At 39.3% G+C, this 23,466-nt stretch overlaps 1 protein-coding gene across 1 annotated transcript in view; it reads left to right on the forward strand.

Annotated features, from left to right (window-relative positions):
• The first annotated feature begins 1,341 nt into the window (after positions 1-1,341).
• Positions 1,342-23,466, forward strand: part of TXNDC8 (thioredoxin domain containing 8) — a 29,509-nt gene continuing 7,384 nt past the window's right edge. The window contains exons 1-4 of the mRNA XM_057720609.1: positions 1,342-1,446; positions 6,672-6,776; positions 12,407-12,466; positions 14,781-14,846. Of these exons, the coding sequence (XP_057576592.1) occupies positions 1,342-1,446; positions 6,672-6,776; positions 12,407-12,466; positions 14,781-14,846 (336 nt within the window). The remainder of the gene's footprint in view (positions 1,447-6,671; positions 6,777-12,406; positions 12,467-14,780; positions 14,847-23,466) is intronic.

Below are 23,466 nucleotides of genomic sequence, written 5' to 3' on the forward strand. Positions count from 1 at the left end.
TTTTGTATTGTCAATGTCTTCAAGATTTCAAATTCCCAGCCCACTCTCAGGATTCCACCCCTGGATAATTTTTTTTTAATGCAACCCTGACTTCTCAAAAAGAGACTCCACCCAGGCTGTTTTGGAGCTTCATGGGTCCAACAATGAGGTCAGAAATGAGTCTAGGAAAATTACATGTGAGTGCCTGTCGGGGAAACATAAAAAGGCAGTCAAGTACAAAAGGAAAGGCTGAAGTGCCCTTTTCTAGAAAATACTTAACCAGGAGCTTTTATCCAGGACTAGAAACTTGCCCTGCTTACCAACGAAGCACTTTCTCTGTAAAACATAAAAAAGATGTCTGTTTTTATGAACTTGATCATTTTCTGGACTTTAATGGTGCTTAATTCCAGTTGGATATAAATAGACTTCTGTGATCCATCAGCTTCAACTCTCCCTGCCCTTGGGCTGGGTAAGCTGCTTAGCAGCAAATTCTGTGGAAAAGTCTACACGCCCTAGCACAGAAAGGGAGAAGTCCTGGCCCACCCTTTCTCCACTTCCAGGAACCCAGGGGCATGGCAGGCGTTTGTTGGTTTAGTAGCTGTGCCTGAGAGTTAATTCTGTACCATCTCCTTTCCAAATACAGTGGAGAGACGTTCGAGAAGAGCTAATTCCATAAGGAAAAGGATGGTAGAGATGGTAGATGTCTTCTTGGTGCAGAGAAAAGGGAGAATTCACTGTGTTCAGTTCATCCAGTGCTAAGTAGCTTTCTAAGGGACCTGCAGATTCCAGCTGACCCTGTGTTCCTTCCTATCTGACAGGTGAATTCTAAATTAATTCCTGCTAGGATAAGTTATCTGAACTTGCTACACCTCAATCATCTCATCTGTATAGAGTGGACACAATCACCTTAACTAACAGAGTATTTGCAAAGTAACATAAAAAAAAGGGATGTCAAGAATGGAGCCCACACTTTGAAACAGTGGTTCTCAACCAAGCACTTAGAAGATGTTCAATATGTGTCAATATCTATCTTTCCTTTTTGAATGAAAAAGAAAGGAAAGAAGGAGAGGCGACAATAGCATCTTCAATTAATAAGCATGAAATAAGCATCAGAATCAAGGTCTCAAACCCAAATGCCAGTAAAAGCCAGGCAAGTAATATTAATAAGCAAAGCACCCCGGGGAAAAGAAAAAAGAACACAACAGACAATGAACAAAGACATTAGAAATGTTTCAAATACCTATTACCGTGGTAGAAGACAAATAGCTGCAACTCACAACAAAAATGGCATCTTGCCATTCACTCTACCTCATGTCTGGAAGCAATGGAAGATGATGGGGACAGGATTCAACTGGAAAGACCATGTGCCCTCCAGAGGGGCAGCCACTGCTCTCCACCTGGCAGTCATCATACAACACGGACCGAGAGGCCAGGGGTTGCCAGATCTTAGGACTCTTTGCAAGACGAGTAAGAGGCTTTGTTTATTCCTAAAATATTCCACTTTATAAATGTTGGCCAGCCCTATGGTATGACCATCATCGTGGGCCATCGGAGGCTTGTGGACGTTAGGTTACAACCTATGTTGCGTCTCCTTTTTAGAGATCTGACAGCTCAGCAGGGAGCACATCGGGTTGCAGTTTGCTTTCTGTTCGCTAAGAGGTAAGAAAAACACTTTCTGAAGTAGAAACTTGGAGGGCCAGAATGGTGCCTGCCTTTGCTGGCTTGAGCTAGGAGCTGTAGACGCTTCACTAGACTTCTTTATATCTGTTAATTCTCACCGTATTCCTAGGAATTGAGCACCATCTTCATTTCACATATGAGGAAATAGAAGCTTAGGTAAGCAATAATTTGCTCAAGAGCTCACAATAGCAGCACTCAGGTTTGAAACCAAGTTATTTGATCCAAGTTTAGTGCCTCTCGTATACTGTGAAGTGGAAGAATAACATCTGTCTGAGTCTAAAGCTCATTTCCCTTCCACCTTCTCCCTTAATAAATAATAAGCAGTTAGGGAGGCTCAGAAAGAAACTTAGATGACGGGAATGCCAGTTGGTAAATAGTTATTTCAGAGCATTAGTGAATATTTTGAGTCTGGACATATTGCAGGCCAGAAATTCAATTCCTCAATCCCGAAGTTAGATTTTGCTCTGCTATTGCATATCTTGCACGAGATATTTTAAACATCAGTGGCAATGCTGAGTCATAGTTCTTGCAGTTCGACCCAAATGGAGAAATTTCTATAATACTGCGGCTGAGTGTTTACCAGGTAAGTATTAGAAACTCCAACTTAATTCAATTTAAACTGTAAAAGAATTTGCTGTCTCTGGAAACAAAACCTTCAGGCTTAGATTGCACTTCCAGCACCATTTCATCCAGTGGACCAAGAAACCAAAACCCCAGGTTTCCTCTCTGTCACCTCACTGCTTTCTTAAACATTGCTATTAAAGAGGGTTCCTGTGTGTTTTATAATTACTGCCAGCCAGCATCTTATTTATATCCAGATAAAGAAAGAGGAAATTTCAGTAACCATCACAAGTGCTAGGAATTGCTTTCTCTTACTTTCTTGTTCTCTCTTGATTCACCCTTGGCCTAAAGATAGGGTTGTTGGTTGGATTAAGATCATCAGGGTTGAACCCTGGATGTGGGGTTAAATGAATCCCATACAAACTGCATAGCTGCTGTAAAACGGAGAAGGGATACATTTGCACACAGAAAAATCTGTGTATTTCTGATAGAAAGCGGAAGAAATGGGTGCTGGGAAGCAACTGACAAATACCACTACAAAAACAACTTGGCTGAGGCTATACAAGAAATATTCATTGTTCTTCATCTAACACGCACGAGAAAGAAAGGCAGATAATTCATTCCTGAGAGACCTGAAAGGAGGAATGGAAAAACCAGAGAAGGTTTTTGCTGGGTTTGTTTTACTGTAAAATTCCTCTATTTCTCACTTTGTGATTGTGGTGGTGGTTCTTGCTCTGAAGAAGATTTGAGGAAAATTGGTCATGGCCATGTTTGGGGTTTTTCTGACATTAAATTCTGAAAAATAACAAATCATCATGTGCAGGCTTTCGCAAGCTGCTGCTCTTTTTGTAAGGCCCAGCAACTAAAAATATTTACATTTTAAAAGATTGTAAAAACAAAGAATATGAACCAAAGACTGTTTGTGGTCCATAAAGCCCCAAATGTTATCTGGTTCTTGACAGAAAAAGTTGCCAACTCCTGGTCCAGTCCATAAAAGTGAAGTTTCATTACCGCCTAAATAATTAGAGCAAAAAAACAAAGTTTGGGGAATCTATGACTCGTAAAACCAAATGTACAAGAAACATTATTATAGGATTAGGCTTTAGTATCTTTCTCAACTGCAAAATAATCCCTTCAAAATCCTAAATGAAAACAACTTTCATCTATTTAATATTACCTTGCTTATTTCTCCCAGCCAGGGCTGGGAAAGGGAGAGAGGTGCATGGAAATAGGTAGTAAAAGATTAGAAAGAGACAGACATGTTATTGATTCTGCACACAAGGCCAACAGTTGGCTGATTCTTGGCTGACCACACACTAAGTAGTCATGGCATAAAAATGAAATTAGCTCTGTGTCTGCCAAAGTTCCAGGTTCTAAGATGTCATGTTCAATGATGTCATAGAGAAGGTACCTTATAGTCCAGCTAGGATCCTATAATTGATAAGAGACAGCTGCAGTCAGCCAACTGAACCAACAGGAGAGTTTCATCAGCAATTCCCAGGTGTAAATCATGGTGCAGAATATTAGAGACATGGCAAGTATTTATTTATACAAGGAGTATTTCAAAAGAAATCATCTTGAGAGCAGATTTGATAAACTTTAAGAAATATTTCCTCCATCCAGTACTCCTTTGTTGCTTTGTAGCAAAGGAGTTTTGTTTTTTGGTTTTTTTTAAATGCTTTTTCTTTATGTAGTTTCTTGAGGGATGGTACTCTGTAGAGAGTAGCCAAGAGAAAAATTGATCAAAAAGTGTTCATCCCTTCCTGTTTCTCATTTCTTGCTCTGACTCTAGCTGGATTCAGGCCAGCTCCTAACAAATCCCATGCGGTACCTGATCCTTCCGATTTTACCTTAGTTGTACCTGGAAATTTTTATGGAAGTAAAATAGTCCACATAGTTCTCTTATCCCAGGAAAGAGAACAGAACCCCTAGACATGCCTACAGAATGAACCAGGAGCATTTAGGTGGGATTTCATAAAGCCACTTTCCATCCATTGTCCAATGGTACTGCCAAAACAAATCTCCTCCTGTAGAATGTCTGGATGCTAATGTCTGCTCTACCTCTAAATGACGGAGGCCCTTAACCACTCTTTTAGAGGCAATTTTCTTCTTGCTAAAAAATTATCCCTGGGCCAGGAGGACCAGGAGCTGGAGGGAAGGGGGATGCTTAGAGACTGGGTCTTCTCTCCACTAGCACCCTCAGACTTAGACTTTTGACACTTTCCCCACATGTGCCTCTTAAGGTCACAAATATGAGGCCAACCAGATTTCAAGAAGGCATTGCCATGTACCTTTGACATAAAAAATGTTTTAAAAATAGCACACACTTGCCTATGATTCTGGTAATTCTTTTTTTGGTTTGCTGGGAATCTCATAGAATAGCTTGGGGTCTCACTCATCATTTGAGAAGCCCTCTCCATCGCCTCCTTAAAGACCTATTCTGAGGGCCTATTGTCTCCTTTATGTCTTTATGCAAATGTCACGTGGAGGTGGACTTTTGTCCATCCAGACTGTGATTGTAATCCAGCTCCCATCCTTCCTTCCTGTTTTATTCTTCTCCTTTTTACTTTATTAGCAATGGTCACAAATTTACTATATATTTTACTTACTAATCTTACCATTGGCTTCCCCACCAAATGTAAACTCTGGGAAGGCAAGGGGTGGAATGTTTTGTCTTTGTGTCCAAGCTGTATCCTAGCAGCATGTCCAGTACCTGGCATAGATTGGGCTTTAATAGGTACATGTGAGATCACTCTGTGTACCATGGGAGTATTACCTTCAGAGAATTTAGCCAAGTCACATTCATGGGACCACCTAGGCCAGTTTAGACCCTAACAACTACTGGGAAGTGAGTAGTTGTTAGGATCTAAACTTTTTTTTTCTTTGGCCACACAGCATGTGAGATCTTAGTCCCCTCACCAGGGATCAAACCCATGCCCCCTGCATTGGAAGTGTGGAGTCTTAACCACTGGACCGCCAGGGAAGTCCGAGTTGGGGGCTTTTAAAGATGGGATCTACCTTATAACTTCAGAAGCAAGTGAGAAGTGGAAGCTTGGCATGGCTCTCTGAAAAGAAAGTGAAGCTTGGCATCACCCCTCTCTCAGAGGAATATTAGTAAAGGAAGAGTGTGTCTTGAGTCATCAGCTTCACCTCTTGAAAGGAAACCAAATGGCAGTATAATTGTCAAGACTCCCCTATTATAGAGTGTATGCCATCTGTATGGAAGAAATCACAACCTATTTCCAGTGATAGGCCCTAATTGATTTAACTCAATTAGTGATCCCATCCCTCCATATTAATTAGTGGTCCAGGGGTGAGTGCATGATGGCATTTGGGCCAGAGAGAGGAAGTGGGAAGAGTGAGCCCCGCTACTATAAAGAACTCAGGAGACAATTTTGTATAGTGGTTAAGGAAATGGACTCTGGAGTCAAGCTTACTAGGCTAGCAATCCCAACTACACCAGTCACCAGCTTGTTGACTATGAGAAAGTTATTCTAATAAATGTTAGTTTTTTCATCTGTGAAATGGGGATAATAATAATAATACCCACTGCATAGGGTGGTTATAAAGATTAAGAAAGAGAATACCAGGCACAGAGTAAATTAGGTACTATTGGTAGAATTCCAGTGAAGAAAGGAAAAATAAACCTTGAACAGAACACTATGTATTAGCAGATTATTCATTCATCAACTAAATGCTCCATGAGCACTTACATGTGCCAGTTAGGGACCATGGAGGCACAGAAGTGAATCAGGATTGAGTTCTGTAGGGACTTGCTAGAAAGACAAGCCATGCATGAAATAACTAGTGTAGGACATTGTTCACAAAGCAATCAAGCATAGGTGCCATGATCTGAGGTCCCAGGAGGGAAAAATCTTACTTTACTTAGATGATACAGACGGTTGGTAGAAAATTCACTGAAGACATTCAGCAAAAGCATGTCTAATCCTTAAATGTATGGTTTTAACTATGTCTTTAATAATGATAAGCCACACCCCCCCCCGCCCCAAAACCAAGCAAAACAAAAACAAGAAATGATTCAAGGTATTAAATTCGCTCTCCTTTAGATTTTTCTGTTAATGCATGTTTAGGTCCTTGTTTAAAAAAATCAACTATAGACATCCACCTTGAACACCCATTCATCCCCACCCTCCACCCCTCATCTCTCACTGGCCAATCTCAGTCTCTCCCCAGAGGTATTCAACCATTACCAACCACCGTTACCAACCCACCTGGCAAATAGAATCCTAATCTTTTTGTGTGGATTTATCATCACCTATGTATACTTAGAAAGATAAATATATATGTGCCCTCAGGGACATTTAGGAAAGGCTGGGTCCCCTGGAGAATAATGGGATGCTGCACCATAACTAAGCTGTCATTTTATTCCCCAAAAGACATTATGAGATTCAGTGATTGTACTCATTTCCTCATTTATGTTCTGGTCTCAGGATGAATTAAAAGCACTTTTGAAATCTGCCGGAAACAAACTTGTGGTAATTGAATTTTCAGCTAAATGGTGTGGTCCTTGCAAAAGGATTTGTCCTCTTTTTCATGTAAGTATCATCAGTGTCTATTTCACAATTTTAGAAGGAATTTAAAGTCCTCAAATAGTTTTCCTAGTAAATCTTAAAAGTTTGGTCCCTATGCGCCATTATGGAATCATAGCTCCCCACCCCCCCCCCCGACCTTGGTGCCTGCTTCTTTTTTTACTATTATTTTTTAATTTTTAAAGTTTTAGTGACATATAGTTGATTTACAGTGTTGTGTTAATTTCAGGCATACAGCACAGTGATTTGGACAGATAGATAGAGATAGAGAAATTCTTTTTCAGATTCTTTTCCCTTATAAGTTATTACAAAATACTGAGTATAGTTCCCTGTGCTATACAGTAGGTCCTTGTTGGTTATCTATTTCATGTATAGCAGTGTGTATGTGTTAATCCCAACCTCCTAATTTATCCCTTCCCCTTTAGTAACCATAAGTTTGTTTTAAAATGACTATACTACCCAAGGCAATCTAAAGATTCAATGCAATCTCCATCAAATTACCAATGGCTTTTTTCACAGAACTACAACAAAATATTTTTAATTTGTATGGAAACACAAATAGCCAATAGCAATCTTGAGAAAGAAAAGAGTTAGAGGAATCAGCTCCCTGACTTCAGACTGTACTACAAAGCTACAGTAATCAAAGCAGTATGATACTGGCACAAAAACAGACATATGTGGGCCAGTGGAATAGGATAGAAAGCCCAGAAATCAACCCATGCACCTATGGTCAATTAATCTATGACAAAGGAAGCAAGAATGTACAATGGAGAAAAGACAGTCTCTTCAGTAAGTGGTGCTGGGAAAACTGGACAGCTATATGTAAAAGAATGAAATTAGAACATTTGCTAGCACCACATATAAAAATAAACTCAAAATGGATTAAAGACCTAAATGTAAGACCAGATACTCTAAAACTCCTAGAGGAAAACATAGGCAGAACACTCTTTGACATAAATCACAGCAACATCTTTTTAGTTTTGTCTCCTAAAGTAATGGAAGTAAGAACAAAAATAAACAAATGGGACCTAATTAAACTTAAAATTTTTTGCATGAAATCATAGCTTTTTCAAGCATCCTGTTTAACCTGAAGATAATATAGTGAGATCTAATTAGATCATTAGTACACACACCAGAAGATTAATACTATTATGGATAATTCTGCAAGGATCATCAAAATGTGTGAAAAAGTGCAATTGTACAAAGCAATGGATTATTCATAATAATGACATTTTACCAAAGTCCCAGAGTTCAAAACTTCCAAATATTGGAATGGATTACAGATGAACATGATACTTGTTTTTAACTATAATATAAAAAAATAAACTGCCCCCAATCCTTCAACCCTATTATCAGAACAAATCCTATGTCTTACATATTCCTTTCATATCTGATCTCCTTTATAAAATATCTTAGTAAAATATTCCATTTAGTTGTAATCATATATTTATATTCAGATCTTTTTCCATATACACATTGGTTCATGTTTTTATCATCTCCAGGTTTTAATTTTCATGTCTATATAATGTTCCATCTAGTTAATTTTCCTATTACCCCATTTAAGAGTTTTCACCCTTTGGTGGGATGGGTGGGTGGGGAAGGCAGGGGTAGGTGTATAACATGCTACAGAAAGACACATTTTCTTTCATTTCTCCTTATTGCACAGAAGTTTCACGTTTATGGTCCCATTTTGTGAAATCTATTCCTTCAAATATAAAGTTTGGATTTCTCTACACAACTGAAAATACTCTGGTTTATTTTCAACAAGGTTTCTACCATTTCAACTTTTTTGACTTAAACTCTTGAATCTACCTGAATTCATTCTAACCACAGTTACAACCTTTGATGTTTAATTTAAAAGAAACATATTCGAATAGAGAAACTGGCGACATGACATCTCAACATCTATTCTCTGCCTAAAATTCTTGGACTATCCACAGGGAACATTTCACATCTGGCAGGCTCCTCTATTCAGACACTTAAAACTTAGATTCTCCAATGTTTAGCTTCAGGAGTATAAATATCCTCACCTGCCACAAAGTCAAAGCTGATCAAATTTCAGTGGCCAATGAGGTCTTTTAATCTCAGGCTTAGTAACCCCTTCATACCTTCGGGCCCTGAGGGTGATGAGGGCTTTGCCACTGTTGTGTCCAGGCTCTCACAGCTCCTCCACACCCATCCTTAACTTTATAGTTATTTATAGTTAGCCCTTTGGTGGTAAACCTCCCGAAATTATCCTAATTTGAATGGGCCATCTGTTTTCTGTTGGAATCCAGACTAATGCACACACAGTTTGTAAATTTGGATGTATCCACACTGTGAAATACTATTCAGATGGTAAAAAGAATCAAGTAGACCCATACATAATGGTGGAATTATCTCCAAAACAACATAGGATTAAGCAAAAAGAGAACATATAGGAAAATTTATACAGTATGGTCCCATTCATATAAAACAGATATATATATACATGTGTATGTATACATCAACATATATATATGTATGTTATATGTAGACAAAGGGGAGCAGAAGATGCATATCAAACAAGTTTGTTTTTTTTTTTTTCCTGTGAAAGGGAGTGAAAACGGGGAGGATTAAGAATGGGAGCATTTCATGCTTTGCTTTATTTTTCTTGTAATGTTTGAACTTTTACAAGAGAATGTATTTATGTATCATGTGTCATTTTTGAAAAAACTCTTAGTACATAATGGAGTTGGAGGAAAGGCTTTTCTTACTCTAGGGCACTTCAACAGTCACAGATCAAAGTTGGAAACAGAAACCAAATTAGACAGAAAAGGACTTTCATACAGGGAATTAAATGCTTATAAAATCATTAGAAGCCTGGACGAATGGGCTCCAGACTGGAACCCCATGAGTGACTCAAGAAAGACCACAACAGACCCAGCTGAGGGGATCCTAACTTTGCCATAATCGGATGTGAGAGGAGATGAGAGGCCACTACCGGGAGGAAAAAACCCAAGAAAACAGAAACAGAAAAACAACATTAGCAGCAATCGGGGATTCAGAACCAGGATCTGGAAGCTGCAGGAGCAGGAAGCTGGTGCTGGGGCACTGGATCCCTCAGTGTAGCTGCTGCTGCCTCCGACACCATCACACTTCAGCACCTACAGCCTTGCTTTCCAGCAGGAACGTCCAAGACAAAAAGAAAGTAGCTCTGTCTCACTCTGCCTTCCAAGTCTTGCCTGCATGCTTCTCACTGGTGAAACCAATTGGCATCCAGAACCCTGGCTGCAAGGGAATCCTAGGAATCTTTCCCTTTTCCCTTTTCTGGGCTCTGCAGGAAGGTGGAATAGAAGTGAGCTTGCTATACCATTACTCTTAAGTGGGGAAGAATTGACATAGAGCAGGGGTCAGCAACCTTTTCTGTAAAGGTTAAAGATAGTCAATATTTTCACGTTTGCAGGCTATATAGTCTATGTTATACATACTCAGCTTTGATGTCGTAGCACAAAAACAGAAAATGGCAATACACAAATGAATGGGCAAACATGTTCCAATAAAACTTTATTTATGAGACCATGCGGAGAGCTGGATTTGGTCTATAGGGCAAAGTTTGCTGACTCTGGGCTAAGAGGATCACCTGGCATAGAAACCCAAAAAGAGTGTTTCTGGAAAAGGGGAGGTTATAAATTTGTTGAGAAATTGTATGGTGTGATCGTGGGAAGGCAGATACTCAGTGAGGCTAACTTATAGTGTATACAGTAGAAGTAGCAACACACAAGCCTTGAAAAGGAAGCTGAGCCCAGATGGAGAAAGCCCTTATAACTTAATGAGTTGCTGTAGGGTCAAAATAGAAGAATGTTAAGAAGGGTTTTGCCATAATCAAACGTGGGTCTTTGGAAAACACTCTTGGCAGTGTTGTGTGAGAATGGGTTGCAAAGACTGAGGCAGGTAACCCAAGGTGAACAACAATGTCATTGATGGGTTTACCAAAACCAGAGCAGTGGTCTGGGGAGAAAAAAGGAAAGATCAAATACAGGAGACAGTTTAGAGTTAAGATCAACAGAACAGGTGGCCAGATGGTAACAGATTACATGGGAGGAAGAACAGAGCAGAAGGAAGAGTTTTTGTTGAGGGCAGAAGAGGGTCCTAGGTGGATGGAGTGGAGCAGTGAGGGAAGGCAATGTTCACAGGGGAACCCCAAGTCTAGCAAGGAACCGATATCTGTACCATGTCGTCCGGCTGCTACTCAATAGGAAACTGTTATCACCCTGTCCATTTCCTGTCAGACTTGGGAGACTCTGAATCAGATGTCCATATAAATCAAATCCATTCTCCTGCCTGACTGCTACTGGGGAACATCCATATATCTCAAAACTTGAAAAGTGCAAGTCAGTTTCCCCAGAATTCTTGGGCAATACCATCTTCCTGCCAGGCGTGGAGAGGCTGCCAATCAAAACCAGCATTTTTTTATCTGAAAAGTCCTCCATGTTTATTGTCCAAGAGTTTTCCCCCAATTTCATCATCTCAATGAGCCACTGATGAAAGAACTCCACACATTCTTTGAACAAACAACCGGAGAGAATTCATACAACAGAACTCTGTACCTAATGTCCACCTAATCAGCCCATGTCATGCTGCTTCCTGCTTCTCCATGGGAGCAGCCCCCAGGGACAGCTCCATCTGTAGTCTCCACTTGACCAAGCTCTGGACACCTCACACCACCATCTAAGAGAGGTTTCATTTGAAACAAGTCAGTGGTAATGCTTGAGATATAATGTTAATGCAAACAAATTAATATGCTATTAAGTGCCCTTAAAGAATGAACAGCTGTCTGGAAAAAAGAAAATCCCAGGAGCTGACATCTACAGGCTGCTTCTGCATCTACTGCCCCACAGCCATTACCAACACCATTGTCACCACCATTGTCAAAGATGCTTCCAGAACATCTGGAACAGAAGCAGAAGAGAGTTATTTTTCCCTCTCCCACTTTCCATTTTCCTGCCAATGCTTCCCGTTGGCAGAACCTAACAGGAAGATGGCAAGCAAGGGATTCTGGAAAATCTAGTTTTGGTGTATAGCAGAACACAGACTTTAGACTCTAGTTCTGCTGTTGATCTTTGCTTGACCTTAGCAGCATCCAACCTTTGACTTTGGTGCTTGAGGTTCTAGGCAGTAGCACAGTGCCAGAATGAAGCTTAGAGTTAAGATCAACAGAATAGGTGACCAGGTGGTAGCAGGTTATATGGGAGGAAGAATAAAGCAGAAGGAAGAGTTTTTGTTGAGGGCAGAGGAGGCTCCTAGGTGAATGGAGTGGGATAGTGAGGGAAGGCAATGTTCACAGGGGAACCCCAGTCTAGCAAGGAACCAATATCTGTACCATCTTCCAGCTACTTTTCAATACAAAAATATTATAACCCTGTCTATTTCCTGAAAGACTTGGGAGACTCTGAATCAGATGTCCACGTAAGTCAAATCCATTCCCCTGCCTGACTGCTACTGGGGAACATCCATGTATCTTGAAACTTGAAAAGTGCAGGTCAGTTTCCCCAGAATTCTTAGGCAACACCATTAACCTTTTTGTTCAGTGCTTGTTTCTGCTAAGAGACACTGCTACTGTGTGATTTAATACTAACATTAAGCTAATGGAGAGTTGTTACCCTTTTACTTTGAAGGCAATGTCTGCACAATACCGAAACGTCATGTTCGCTAATGTGGATGTGGACAATGCTCGGGTAAGTATCTTAAATCCTTCCTTGTAGAAACGTAAAATCCAATGCAATGTCATTGAGAGCGCTGTCTCAGTGATTATATAAGCAATTTAAAGTGTGATGATCTGTAGTAAACTCCCTCATAATGTTCTTGAGTGTTTTGTATTTTTTTAAAGACAATAAATATTGGCTCTCCTGCTGCCCTCCACCCATACTATGGCAGAATTCACTAATCAATCCCAATACTCTTCACCACTTGCTCTGGACTCTGTCCCACAATCCTGCTCAGCAGAATTGTTCTAGACAGACAATACCAGTTGGTTGGAGTTGGGCTCAAAGTGAAAAAATGATTTTCACCCCTGTAATAGATTCTTAATCAATTTCTAAAACCGAACTCAATGCATTACAGACATTTTAACATACCTTGCTTTCCCCTTGCTATAGCTTATGCTTTTTGTGGGGTATTTTAAACACCACAAGGAATTCCAGGAAATCCTTCCCTGTGTCCCTAGAGCCTGTCTTCCTCACCGCCCCCCCCAGAAATAATCAGCCTGTGTCTTCAATCAAAATGTGCTTATTAATATACACCTGTCTACAAAATTATTCTTCCTAACATTTGTTCATTTATAATGAGGAAGAGTAACAGTAGCAAGTGGCCTGTGCATACATTGGGCTGAATGTGAGCTTTAGTATTAAAAAAATCTATTATTCACCCATTCTGCCCTTTAATAGTTTTGTGACCTCTTATCAGTTGACCTCTATAAACTTCAGTTTTTCTGTATGTAAAACAAGGTAATAGCAGAATATGAAAAGATAAAAGGCACAAAGTATGTGACATACTACTACCCAGAACATACTACAAGTTTCATTTTTCCATTTCCTTCAGCTTTCACTAAAGTGTGACTGTAGGTAATCATCCTTTAAGCTGAATCATATACTATGCATTCAGAATACACAGCTAGGGTTATTAACTCTTGGTCTTTTTCATATTCACAGAGTTGTGTACCCGTCACTACAGTCAATTTTAGAACGTGTTTACAACTCCAAAAAGAAATACTGTTCCCTTTAGCAATCACCGCCCCCCAAGTTCCCTCCGTCCACCACCTCACACCTAAGCAATCATAAGTCTACACTGTTTGTAGCTTTGCTTATTCTGGCCATTCCATATAAATGGAATTATAGAATATGTGTTCTTTTGTGACTGGCTTCTTTCACTTAGCATAAGTTTGCAAGATTCATCCATGGTGTAGCGTGTATCAGTACTCCATTCCCTTTTATTGCTGAATAGTATACTACCTTTTATTTATCCATTCATCCTAGGACGGACATTTGGGTTGTTTGCAACTTTGGGCTATTATGACTAATACCGGCATAAACATTTATATGTATACTTTCATTTCTCTTGCCCTTATATCTATCTAGGAGTGGAATTATTGGGTCATACCATGACTCTTTATTTAACTTTTTGAGGAATTGACAAATTGTCTTCCAAACAGCTGTCCCATTTTCATTCCCACAAGCAGTGTATGAGGATTCTGATTTCCCCATACCCTCAGCATCACGTGTTATTGTTTTCCTTTTTGATTATAGTTCTTTGTTTCTTAACATGAAACAAAATGCACAGTTTTCTTTTCTAATAGTAACATATTCATTGTTTTCGTTGCTGTGGTCATGAAAATTATAATGTAGTTGGGGGGTGGTACAGAAGAGGTTTGTTTTGATCCTTTGTGTGGCTAATTTTCTTTTGACTCTTAAACAAGATAAACAAAAGGTGGTATTTGAGATCAGATTGTAATGGATGAGAACAATTGGAATTCTAACATATTTTTTTGTCTCTTGGCTCCTAATCTTTCGCAAAGATGGGCAGTGAAGAGGCATAAGGCTTAAAAGAAAGGTGTGAGCCTTACTTAAAATGCAGGACATTATATCACCCCATGTCTCAAGTGTGAGTTGCAAAGAGACATTTACTCATTCTTATTTTTGCAATATGCTCTTTCCATATTGGGTGCCACTGGAGCCCTTCTTCAGTCTTTCACAAGCTCTTTTAAATAGACCTCATGTCATCCTTCAGTCCATTCTGTTTTGACCCCCATCTCTCACGCATCTCCTAGAGCTCTTCAATGAGAAAGCTCAGTAATGCTGGAAATGGTCACTTTCTATTTTAACATTCCTGGAGGCTTTGAGGACATGTTAGAAAAGTTCTTGGCAAGAGAATCTGTAAAGTATCAGCTGTTCCTGGGCTCTCAGACATGCCTCCTGAGGCATTACCAAGTACCATTCTTGATCCAGAGAGAGGATACCAAAATTGTGGCTTCATGCCATTTCTTTTCTTTTCCAGGAGTTGGCCCAAACTTATCACATCAAAGCAATACCCACATTTCAAATGTTCAAGCAAGCCCAGAAGGTATGTTTCTATGGTAACTGGCAGATTGAAATAGCCTATAGAGCCATCAGAGTCTTAAAAAAAAGGCCTGGGGTATCCTGGATGGATAAAACAACTGTATTTATTTTTAATCTTAGCAATGTAATTCTTAGTTTCTGAACTTAACATACTAGCAAGGGGTTAAAAAAAAAAAAAAAAAAAAAGCATGAATTGTGACAAATCTCCCCATTCAGACCATTTGAGGTGTCCAAATCCATATGAAATACCCCACTGTTAGCCCTCTTTGGGGAAGAACCATCAAAAAAGAACCTTACAACAAAGGGCATGATGAAATTCTCACACAAATGTATACACATTTTTAACAACACTTGGGCAAATGTCGATGAAAAGCTATCACAAGGTAATATAGCCCAGCAGTTGATCAGGCAGGTTCTGGATTCAGATTTCTGTGGTTCAAAAAACAGTTCTTCCATTTCCTAGCAGTTTACTTTATAACCTCTTGGTATTTTAGTTTCCCTATCTGTAAAAATGTGGATCATAGCAAGTTTCCCTCCCCTTATAGGGTTGTTGTGAAAATGAAATGAATTAACATGACTAAACTTTTTAGAGCCATCCTCATACACATGAGTGTGCTATGTTAGTTTTTTTTTTTAAGAACTTTTATTGAGATACAGTTAACAGACAATAAACAGCATATATTTAGAGTGTACAATTTGGTATCCCAATCTCCCAGTTCATTCCCCCCCAACCCTCCCCACTTTCCCCACTTGGTGTCCATATGTTTGTTCTTTTTCTTGTTTCTTGAGGTAGGATTGTATTGCTATAAACTTCCCTCTTAGAACTGTCTTTGCTGCATCCCATAGGTTTTGGATCATTGTGTTTTCATTGTCATTTGTCTCTAGTTATTTTTTGATTTCCTCTTTGATTTCTTCAGTGATCTCTTGGTTATTTAGCAGCATATTGTTTAGTCTCCTTGTGTTTGTGTTTTTTACAGTTTTTTTCCAGTAATTGATTTCTGATCTCATAGCGTTGTGGTCAGAAAAGATGCTTGATACGATTTCAATTTTCTTGAATTTACCAAAGCTTGATTTATGACCCAAAATGTGATCTATGCTGGAGAATGTTCCATGTGCACTTGAGAAGAACATGTAATCTGCTGTTTTTGGATGTAATGTGCTATAGATATTTATTAAATCAAGCTGATTTATTGTGTCATTTAAAGCTTGTGTTTCCTTATTAATTTTCTGTGTGGATGATCTGTCCATTGGTGTAAGTGGGGTGTTAAAGTCCCCCACTATGATTGTGTTATTGTCGATTTCCTCTTTCATAGTTGTTAGCATTTGCCGTATGTATTGAGGTGCTCCTATATTGGGTGCATATATATTTATAATTATTATCTCTTCTTCTTGGATTGATCCCTCGATCTTTATGTAGTGTCCTTTCTTGTCTCTTGTAACATTTTTTATTTTAAAGTCTATTTTATCTGATATGAGTATTGCTACTCCAGCTTTCTTTTGCTTTCCATTTGCATGGAATATTTTTCCATCCCCACTATGTTAGTTCTTATCTCAAAGATACTAATGGAATAAAATGTCTCAAATACTTGTTACGTGATGAAACTAGTAACTACATATGTGGCTGGGAGCATGGACACTTGTGTGTACCTTATGAAAGGTGATTTTGCAACACACCTAAGAAGAGCAAACTGTTCATTCCCTTTCACACATTATCCCATTCTTGGGAACTTTTGCTAATGAAATACCTCATGGAAAAATAAACAAATGAGTGCATAGAAATTGTAGCATTATTTCTAACAAAATATAGAAGCAATCCAAATGTCTTTTTTTAGTAGAGTGGCTAAGTGATTTGTGATACATCTAGTCTACAAAAGAGTATGCAATTAAAAAGAGTTATGAAAAAAAAAAGAGTTATGAACAGAAAAGAAGCAGACTCACATATAGAGAACAAACTAGTGAGGGGGGGCAGTATAGGGGTGGGGAAGTGGGAGATACAAACTACTGGGTGTGACAGGCTCAAGGATGTATTGTACGACATAGAGAATATAGCCAATATTTTGTAATAATTATAAACAGAAACCTTTCAAAATTGTAAAAAATAATTTTTAATGATTGAGCTAAAAAGAGTAAATAAATAAATACAAAGAGTTATGAAGAATATATGTAAAGTAAAAAAAATTCATACTTTTACTTTGTAAAGATTATGTCTGCAGTGTAGAGAATCAGAGCACTTGATATGCTAGCTGTAGAATTTTACTTTTGGTTTCTATTTGTTTGTGTGTATTTGCTGTAAACTAATTGAAGCAATAGATTTAAATAATTTCCCCCCCAAAATAACACTACCTATTCCCTCTCTTGAGTTTTTACTTGAAAATTTAAACTGTTTTACATATGCATTCTCAACTCCCCCCCGCCCCCACATTGTCAGATTGTGTGTCATCTTTTATTGTTTTCTCCTTCTCTTCCCTCTCAGAAATGAAGGTTCTTCCTCCTTTGAAGTCAATTCCATCCATCTCTTGATTGCATCCCTCCCTTCTGTGCCAGGCCTTTATCCATCAGTTATCCTTTTTCAGACCTGATGTTCTGACCCTTGCTGTTTTTGCCACCCAGCTACCATTCTCCATTCCCTATTAGCAGTTCTCTGATTTTCCTCCAGGGAACCAAGCACTTCCTAGTTCTTAGTCCATGTACTTCCTCGGGGCTCCATCTCTAGGTCTAGACCAATCAGTGAACTCTATCCTCATCAGAAATGTGCCCTTCACTCCAGTCAAGCCAATCCAAGCCCAACCAGAGCTAATTCTGGGACTTTGCTTAAGCAGCTACGTAAAAGCCTCTTCCTTTGATTGCACTGCATTTGAACTTGGAAAGAAATGATGTGTAAGCTATTACAGCTGGCTTCCCACCACAGGGACCCTAAAAATGAAGCCACCATACAAAGGAAAGCAGAGTCAGGCAAAGAAGTGCCCATGGCATTGGTTGTATCCTGAATCTATCCATGCCTGAAGTCTGAACTACCCCTATAAATTCTTCAGTTATGTAAACTTTGGGTTGCTTTTTCTGTCTCTTGCAACCAAAACATTTCTAATGAATATGTCTGATGTTCTCTCAGACTGTTCTCTTTTATTTCATGGTCTAATTCTTGAAAGAATAGGATATATTTACTGTTTCCAATTCTTATTTTCCACTCATTCCCTCACCCACTCTTGAAAGTCACCAAGAATCTTTCAGCACTTACTTTAAATAGCCATTTCTCAATCCTGGTATTCCTTGACTACACAAAAATGTCATTAACTAATCGGCTTCTATATCCTGGAAATCTCCTCTTCTTTTGGCTTCTATTCCTGATTCATCCCCAAGTTCTCCTCTGGCTTCTTTGTCTCTTGCTGTTCTCAAATATAAGTGTTTCCCAAGGCTCTATCTTTTTTCCGTTCTACCTCTCTCCCTTAGTCATTTCACCGCTACTTCTCATTCTCGTTGCAAATACCTTTAACTTAAACAATAGCCCTTCTCACACCAAGGCTCTATTCTCTTTTCTAAAGAGATCCTTGCTCCACGTATGTCATGCCCTTATTTAAAATCTGATACTCCTCCCCCTCCATTGCCTACAGAATCAAGACTAGACCCTTGTACTCAAGTCTGACCTTCAAATTTCTCCCTAATTTTGATCCAGTCTATCTTTCCAAGCCCATTTTTGTTTGACACAGATCTTAACTTCACATAATTGTCTCATATTCTTCCAAGCGCTTGGAGTCGTTCATGTCTGATTTGAAACCCCAGTGCCTAGGAGAATCCCCCGTCGATAGAAAATACTCATTTTGTGTTTGACTAATGAGTGAACAAATGAATGAATTAGCAAGCAAGTGAATCCTGCTGTCTTTCCCCTGCATCCCCCTACCAGCTTTGCCTCCCCTTCTGATTTTGTCCTCATATTAATCTGACTCAGAGGAAGTTTCTCTCCAGCTCAGTCTAGCTTTCTGGTTTCATCCTTTGCAGAAGATATTGCTTGATAGCACAACAGTTTGTTCTCCGTTTTATGAAACAAAACTTTGGGTTCTCAGTTAATTATGTGTCTAGGCTCTTGAGCAAATCCATAGCTATGCTTTTGAGAAAAGGCTGGGCCCTGCTTAGTCTCAGTTCTGCCTCGAGGTGTAAGAGCCCTCACTTGTAGGTGGAGGGGCCTCTTATAATCAGATATTTCTTAACTGGTGTCTACAAAGTATGGATTTCTTTTGAATTAATGGAACAAAATGCCTATATCCTAGGCATCACTAAGGATCTAAAATTTAAATTTTATGCCAATTAGCTAATGGAAAATAAAATCAACTGAATTGATGATGGTGTCTATTAAACAGATCTACTTTCCTGTAGTCTAATTCCAGAGTCCTCTGGCAAGCCTCTGATTATAATGTGGATATCCATGTCCCAAGAAATTTTCTTGAGAATGGCGTTCTCATTGAATAGCGTTAACTTAGCTCGCTAGTTATAGAGTTTTGGGGGTTTTTTTTCTTAAAGACAACTTGAGATTATTTATGTCATAACATCAGATGAGTCTACTTCTAAATTTCATTTGTAGGTATACATGATCATATCTCCAGAAGAATTCATAGCTGGATCAATTTAGATATCATTTGAAAACCTGTGGAAAAGATTTGTAATGCTGGTTCCATTTGACAAAGAATAGCAGTCTTCAGTGCAGAAGACAAAGGTACAAAAAAAGGAGATGGGAGAGATAATAAAGACACAGTATTACAAATCTTTTGCCTCTTTTGAGTCCACCCCCAGCATTGGGTAACTGAGCAGCCCTGTAGGGCTTCTGCAAGGTCCCCATTTCTAACCATTACATCCAGAGCTGCAGGCAAACCATGAGACCTCTGAAATTCCCCTCAGGCTCTACCTGATAGTGGTCTGCACAGGAAAATCACTGGAACCAGAGGAAGTTTGGAGTGGCTGGGCGAAAAGACCAGTCCCTGTGAATTTCCCTCCTCTTTCAATAGAATTGATGAGGAAGGTTGCCAGTGACATTCACTCTTTTCCTGGGGGGAGAGAAAAAAATTAAATTCACTTCTTCGAGACCACTTCCATAAATGTGCTCCTCTCTTTCTTCTGGGATGGCACAGCTGAAAACTGGCTTATTGAAGCAGTTAAGTTCTATTTATCTAGTATTTTAAAAGCCCTAGAATCTAGCTTCTGTGAAGTAATGTTATAAGAAATGTTTTTACATTTCTGGTAAAACATCTGGCAATGAGCCACTGTCCATTAATGCCTTTTAAAATGTACACTGTATGAAAAGCCTTATGATAATTCCTTATAGAACATAGAGTTAGGAGAATGTTTGCCTCCCTTGAAAATATGATCATCTTCCTCTCATTAGATCAGAAGACTTAGGGAATCCCTTGGGTTTCTCTGTTTCCATTGCTGCCAGAAATCTCAGGATTACCTCCCCACTCAAATATTATAGCCTCCCTTACCTGCAGTTTCCTGGCATTTCCTAACTGCCATCTCCACACTGGATCATCCTTTAATGGTTGTGTTATTTTATCTTGCCCTTGAGTCTAGCTCATTTCAAATATCTACAAAATACATAGACTATGAACAAAATAAAACGTTAAAGACCTAAAACAGATGAAGCTACATAACAATGACCTAGGGTCATGGTGGATAATGGGCCTTGCCTAGAGCTGGAAATTTTCATGCAAAGGTTGGATGAACATCTGGCTGGATGCACTGTAAACAACAGCTGTAATTATTTCACAGTTTTAGGGCAAAGGACAGCCAAAGCAAATTCCAGGTAGTAAATAAGGTGGGCTTGTTCCTTCCTGCTGTGTTCCTTAGCGTTTTCATCTGGGACATCACGGCATGTTCCAGTAAGATTCATTGTGGTTTTAAAAAAAAGAAAACAAAAGAAAAAGAAAATAAAACATGCATTCCTGTGGTGTCTGTCAGATGGGGCTTCCAAAACCTTGACTGATTTTTGTAGCCAGAATATTACACTATAGTCTGTTTTGAGTAGTTCATAAATTTGGTTTATAGACCCTCTTAAAATCTGTAGACCCTCTTAAAATCCAATGGAGACTATAAACTCTCTCTCTCTCTCCAGAAAAATACACATATGCACCTAAACTGAAATGTACATCTAATGCTAGGGTATTCAATGAGCCTCTGAAGCCCATCAGTAGATCCCCTATGTGCATAACGTTGGTTCTAGACTAAAGTTGGTATAAGTCTAAGTCTATGGAGTAGAGGAAAGGAAGAGTAACAAAGATTTAGCAAGTCTTGGCCAATTGCTTAAATATGGGCCAACTCTCAAAAGTTGGCTCCATCTTTTCATTTTTTGATATGAGAGTAAGATGGTTTCCCAAAGCACTTAGGAAAGATGGGAGCGATGGGATATGAGTACATAGATGCTAACAAATGAACTATTCACTCATGAATAATTCAGAAGAACTGAGCACTCATATTAAGAGAGAGGAAGTTCTTGCCCTTATGGGTATGAATTGCAGGGCTCCAGCTGAGGTCATGGAAGTCATTTCCAGCAAGCACCCTCCTTGAAGTTGGTGCAGAGATGAAAAGAATCCCAAGTAGGTGGCACCATCATGTACTAGAAAGAGGATAGGATTGGAAGAAGGGGTCACATACTTAGTGTCTTCAAGGGCCAGGCAGGGACAATAGGTAAGGCAGCGGGGAGTGAGAAGGATGGTGGTCCCTGGAGAATCACCGTCCCAAATGCTCATTGTTTAAGTTCGTAAAAAGCAGTGTTTGACCCATCCCCCAAAAGAGTGTCTGCAGCTAGCTTTTGCCATCTCTGGAGTCAGATGATTATAGGTTGAATTCCAGGTTTGCTTCTTATTAGTGGGGGACCTTGAGAATGTGTCTTAACCACCTTAATTAAAGCTCAGTTTCATACTTTGTGAAATGCAGTATCATGTGTCTTTGAACTATTGTCATAAAAATTTGTGATAATGTAAAGTGGCCAGCACTAGAATTAGTACATACTATAAAATGTAGCTATTATTAGAGCCCCAGGATCTAGCTGTGCACCTGTCACTCTGAAAATTTATAGGTACATAGAATTTTAGAAATAAAGGTTACCAGAGACCTCTAAAGCTCTTTTGAGTAACTACAGTATGCATTTAAGCTAAGTCATCTTAGCATTCAGGAGTGACTTACCCAATAGTATTCAGCTTTAGTGGACTGTGTTAGTTACAGAGGGGTTCTGCATGAGGGGGAAAAGAAAAGAACTCTCACATAGTATTCATGGCTCTGAGGGGAGCAGATCCCTAAAAGGGGTTACATATCGATCTCATAAGCAGCTGCTACACTGGCAGAGATTAATTGACTGGAGGAGGCAAGAACTAATTGACATGAAGGGAAAGTCAGAGAAGTACAGCAACTATTTAATCACCACTTAGCAACTTTTAGCACAATTGGTAAAGATGCGGCTCTCAGCTTTAGCAGCTTAAAGGCAGTAATTACTTGTGTACCTCTTTTCTCCAGTGCAGGGATTTGGGTGAAGCAAGGGAGGCAAGATATTGCACATGTAGGATGGAAACCTGTCTTTATTTGAATTTTTGATGTTTTGTTTATCATGGATTTTTTGCATTAACTTTTAATACTTTTTAAAATATTTAAGATATTATTTATCTTAATTACTAAGTTTTGGGCACCCCTTAAGTTTTCCACCCTCATCCCAGCCCCGTTCTTCTCTGAATTTTAAATTGTTGAAATATAGGAGTGTTTCATTCAGTGATTCACAGAAGGATTAACAAAATTCAATAGCATGTTATATTCATAGCTAAGATTTATTACAGCAATAAACACACAGTTAAAACAGCAGGTTTGTTGGAGCCTTGAAAGGTCCAGCACAGACTTCTGATGTTCTTCCTTGTCCAGGGATACTTAGGAGAGTGTTCTCCCTAGCAGTGAACTTCAGGGACATGTGTGGAATGTCTCTGCACAGGGATGACTTTTTGAGTCTCTGGGTCAGTAGGTTTTTTTTAAGGTTTATTTTATTATTTATTTATTTATTTTATTTTATTTTTTTGGCTGCATTGGGTCTTTGTTGCTGCACACAGGCTTTCTCTAGTTGTGGTGTGCGGGGGCTACTCTTTGTTGTGGTGTGCAGGTTTCTCATTGTGGTGGCTTCTCTTGTTATGGAGCACAGGCTCTAGGCGCATGGGCTTAAGTAGTTGCATTGTGTGGGCTCAGTAGTTGTGGCTGGAGGACTCTAGCGTGCTGCAGGCTCAGTAGTTGTGGTGCATGGGCTTAGTTGCTCCAAGGCATGTGGCTCAGGGCTCGAACCCATGTGCCCTGCATTGGCAGGCAGATTCTTAACCACTGCACCACCAGGGAAGCCCTGGGTCTGAGTTTTTCATGTGGGGACTAGTCACATAGATATAGCTTGCTAAGCAATCATTGCTACCCAACCAGCTGCGACAACAATGGAAACTCAGGACCACAACAATAAAACTAGGTGCACATCATCATTATTGATGTTTATGTAAAGCAACTGAACAAGCCAGCAATGGCATGGTCCATTGCTCCAGATATGTATAACAAAATCATCCATCACTAACACAAGGAACACTTGGAGGACCACATTCCCCAGGACTTGGTGAAGGATCAAT

The sequence above is a fragment of the Hippopotamus amphibius genome, chromosome 2 (genome assembly GCF_030028045.1).
Source record: "Hippopotamus amphibius kiboko isolate mHipAmp2 chromosome 2, mHipAmp2.hap2, whole genome shotgun sequence".
NCBI classification, from domain to species: domain Eukaryota; kingdom Metazoa; phylum Chordata; class Mammalia; order Artiodactyla; family Hippopotamidae; genus Hippopotamus; species Hippopotamus amphibius.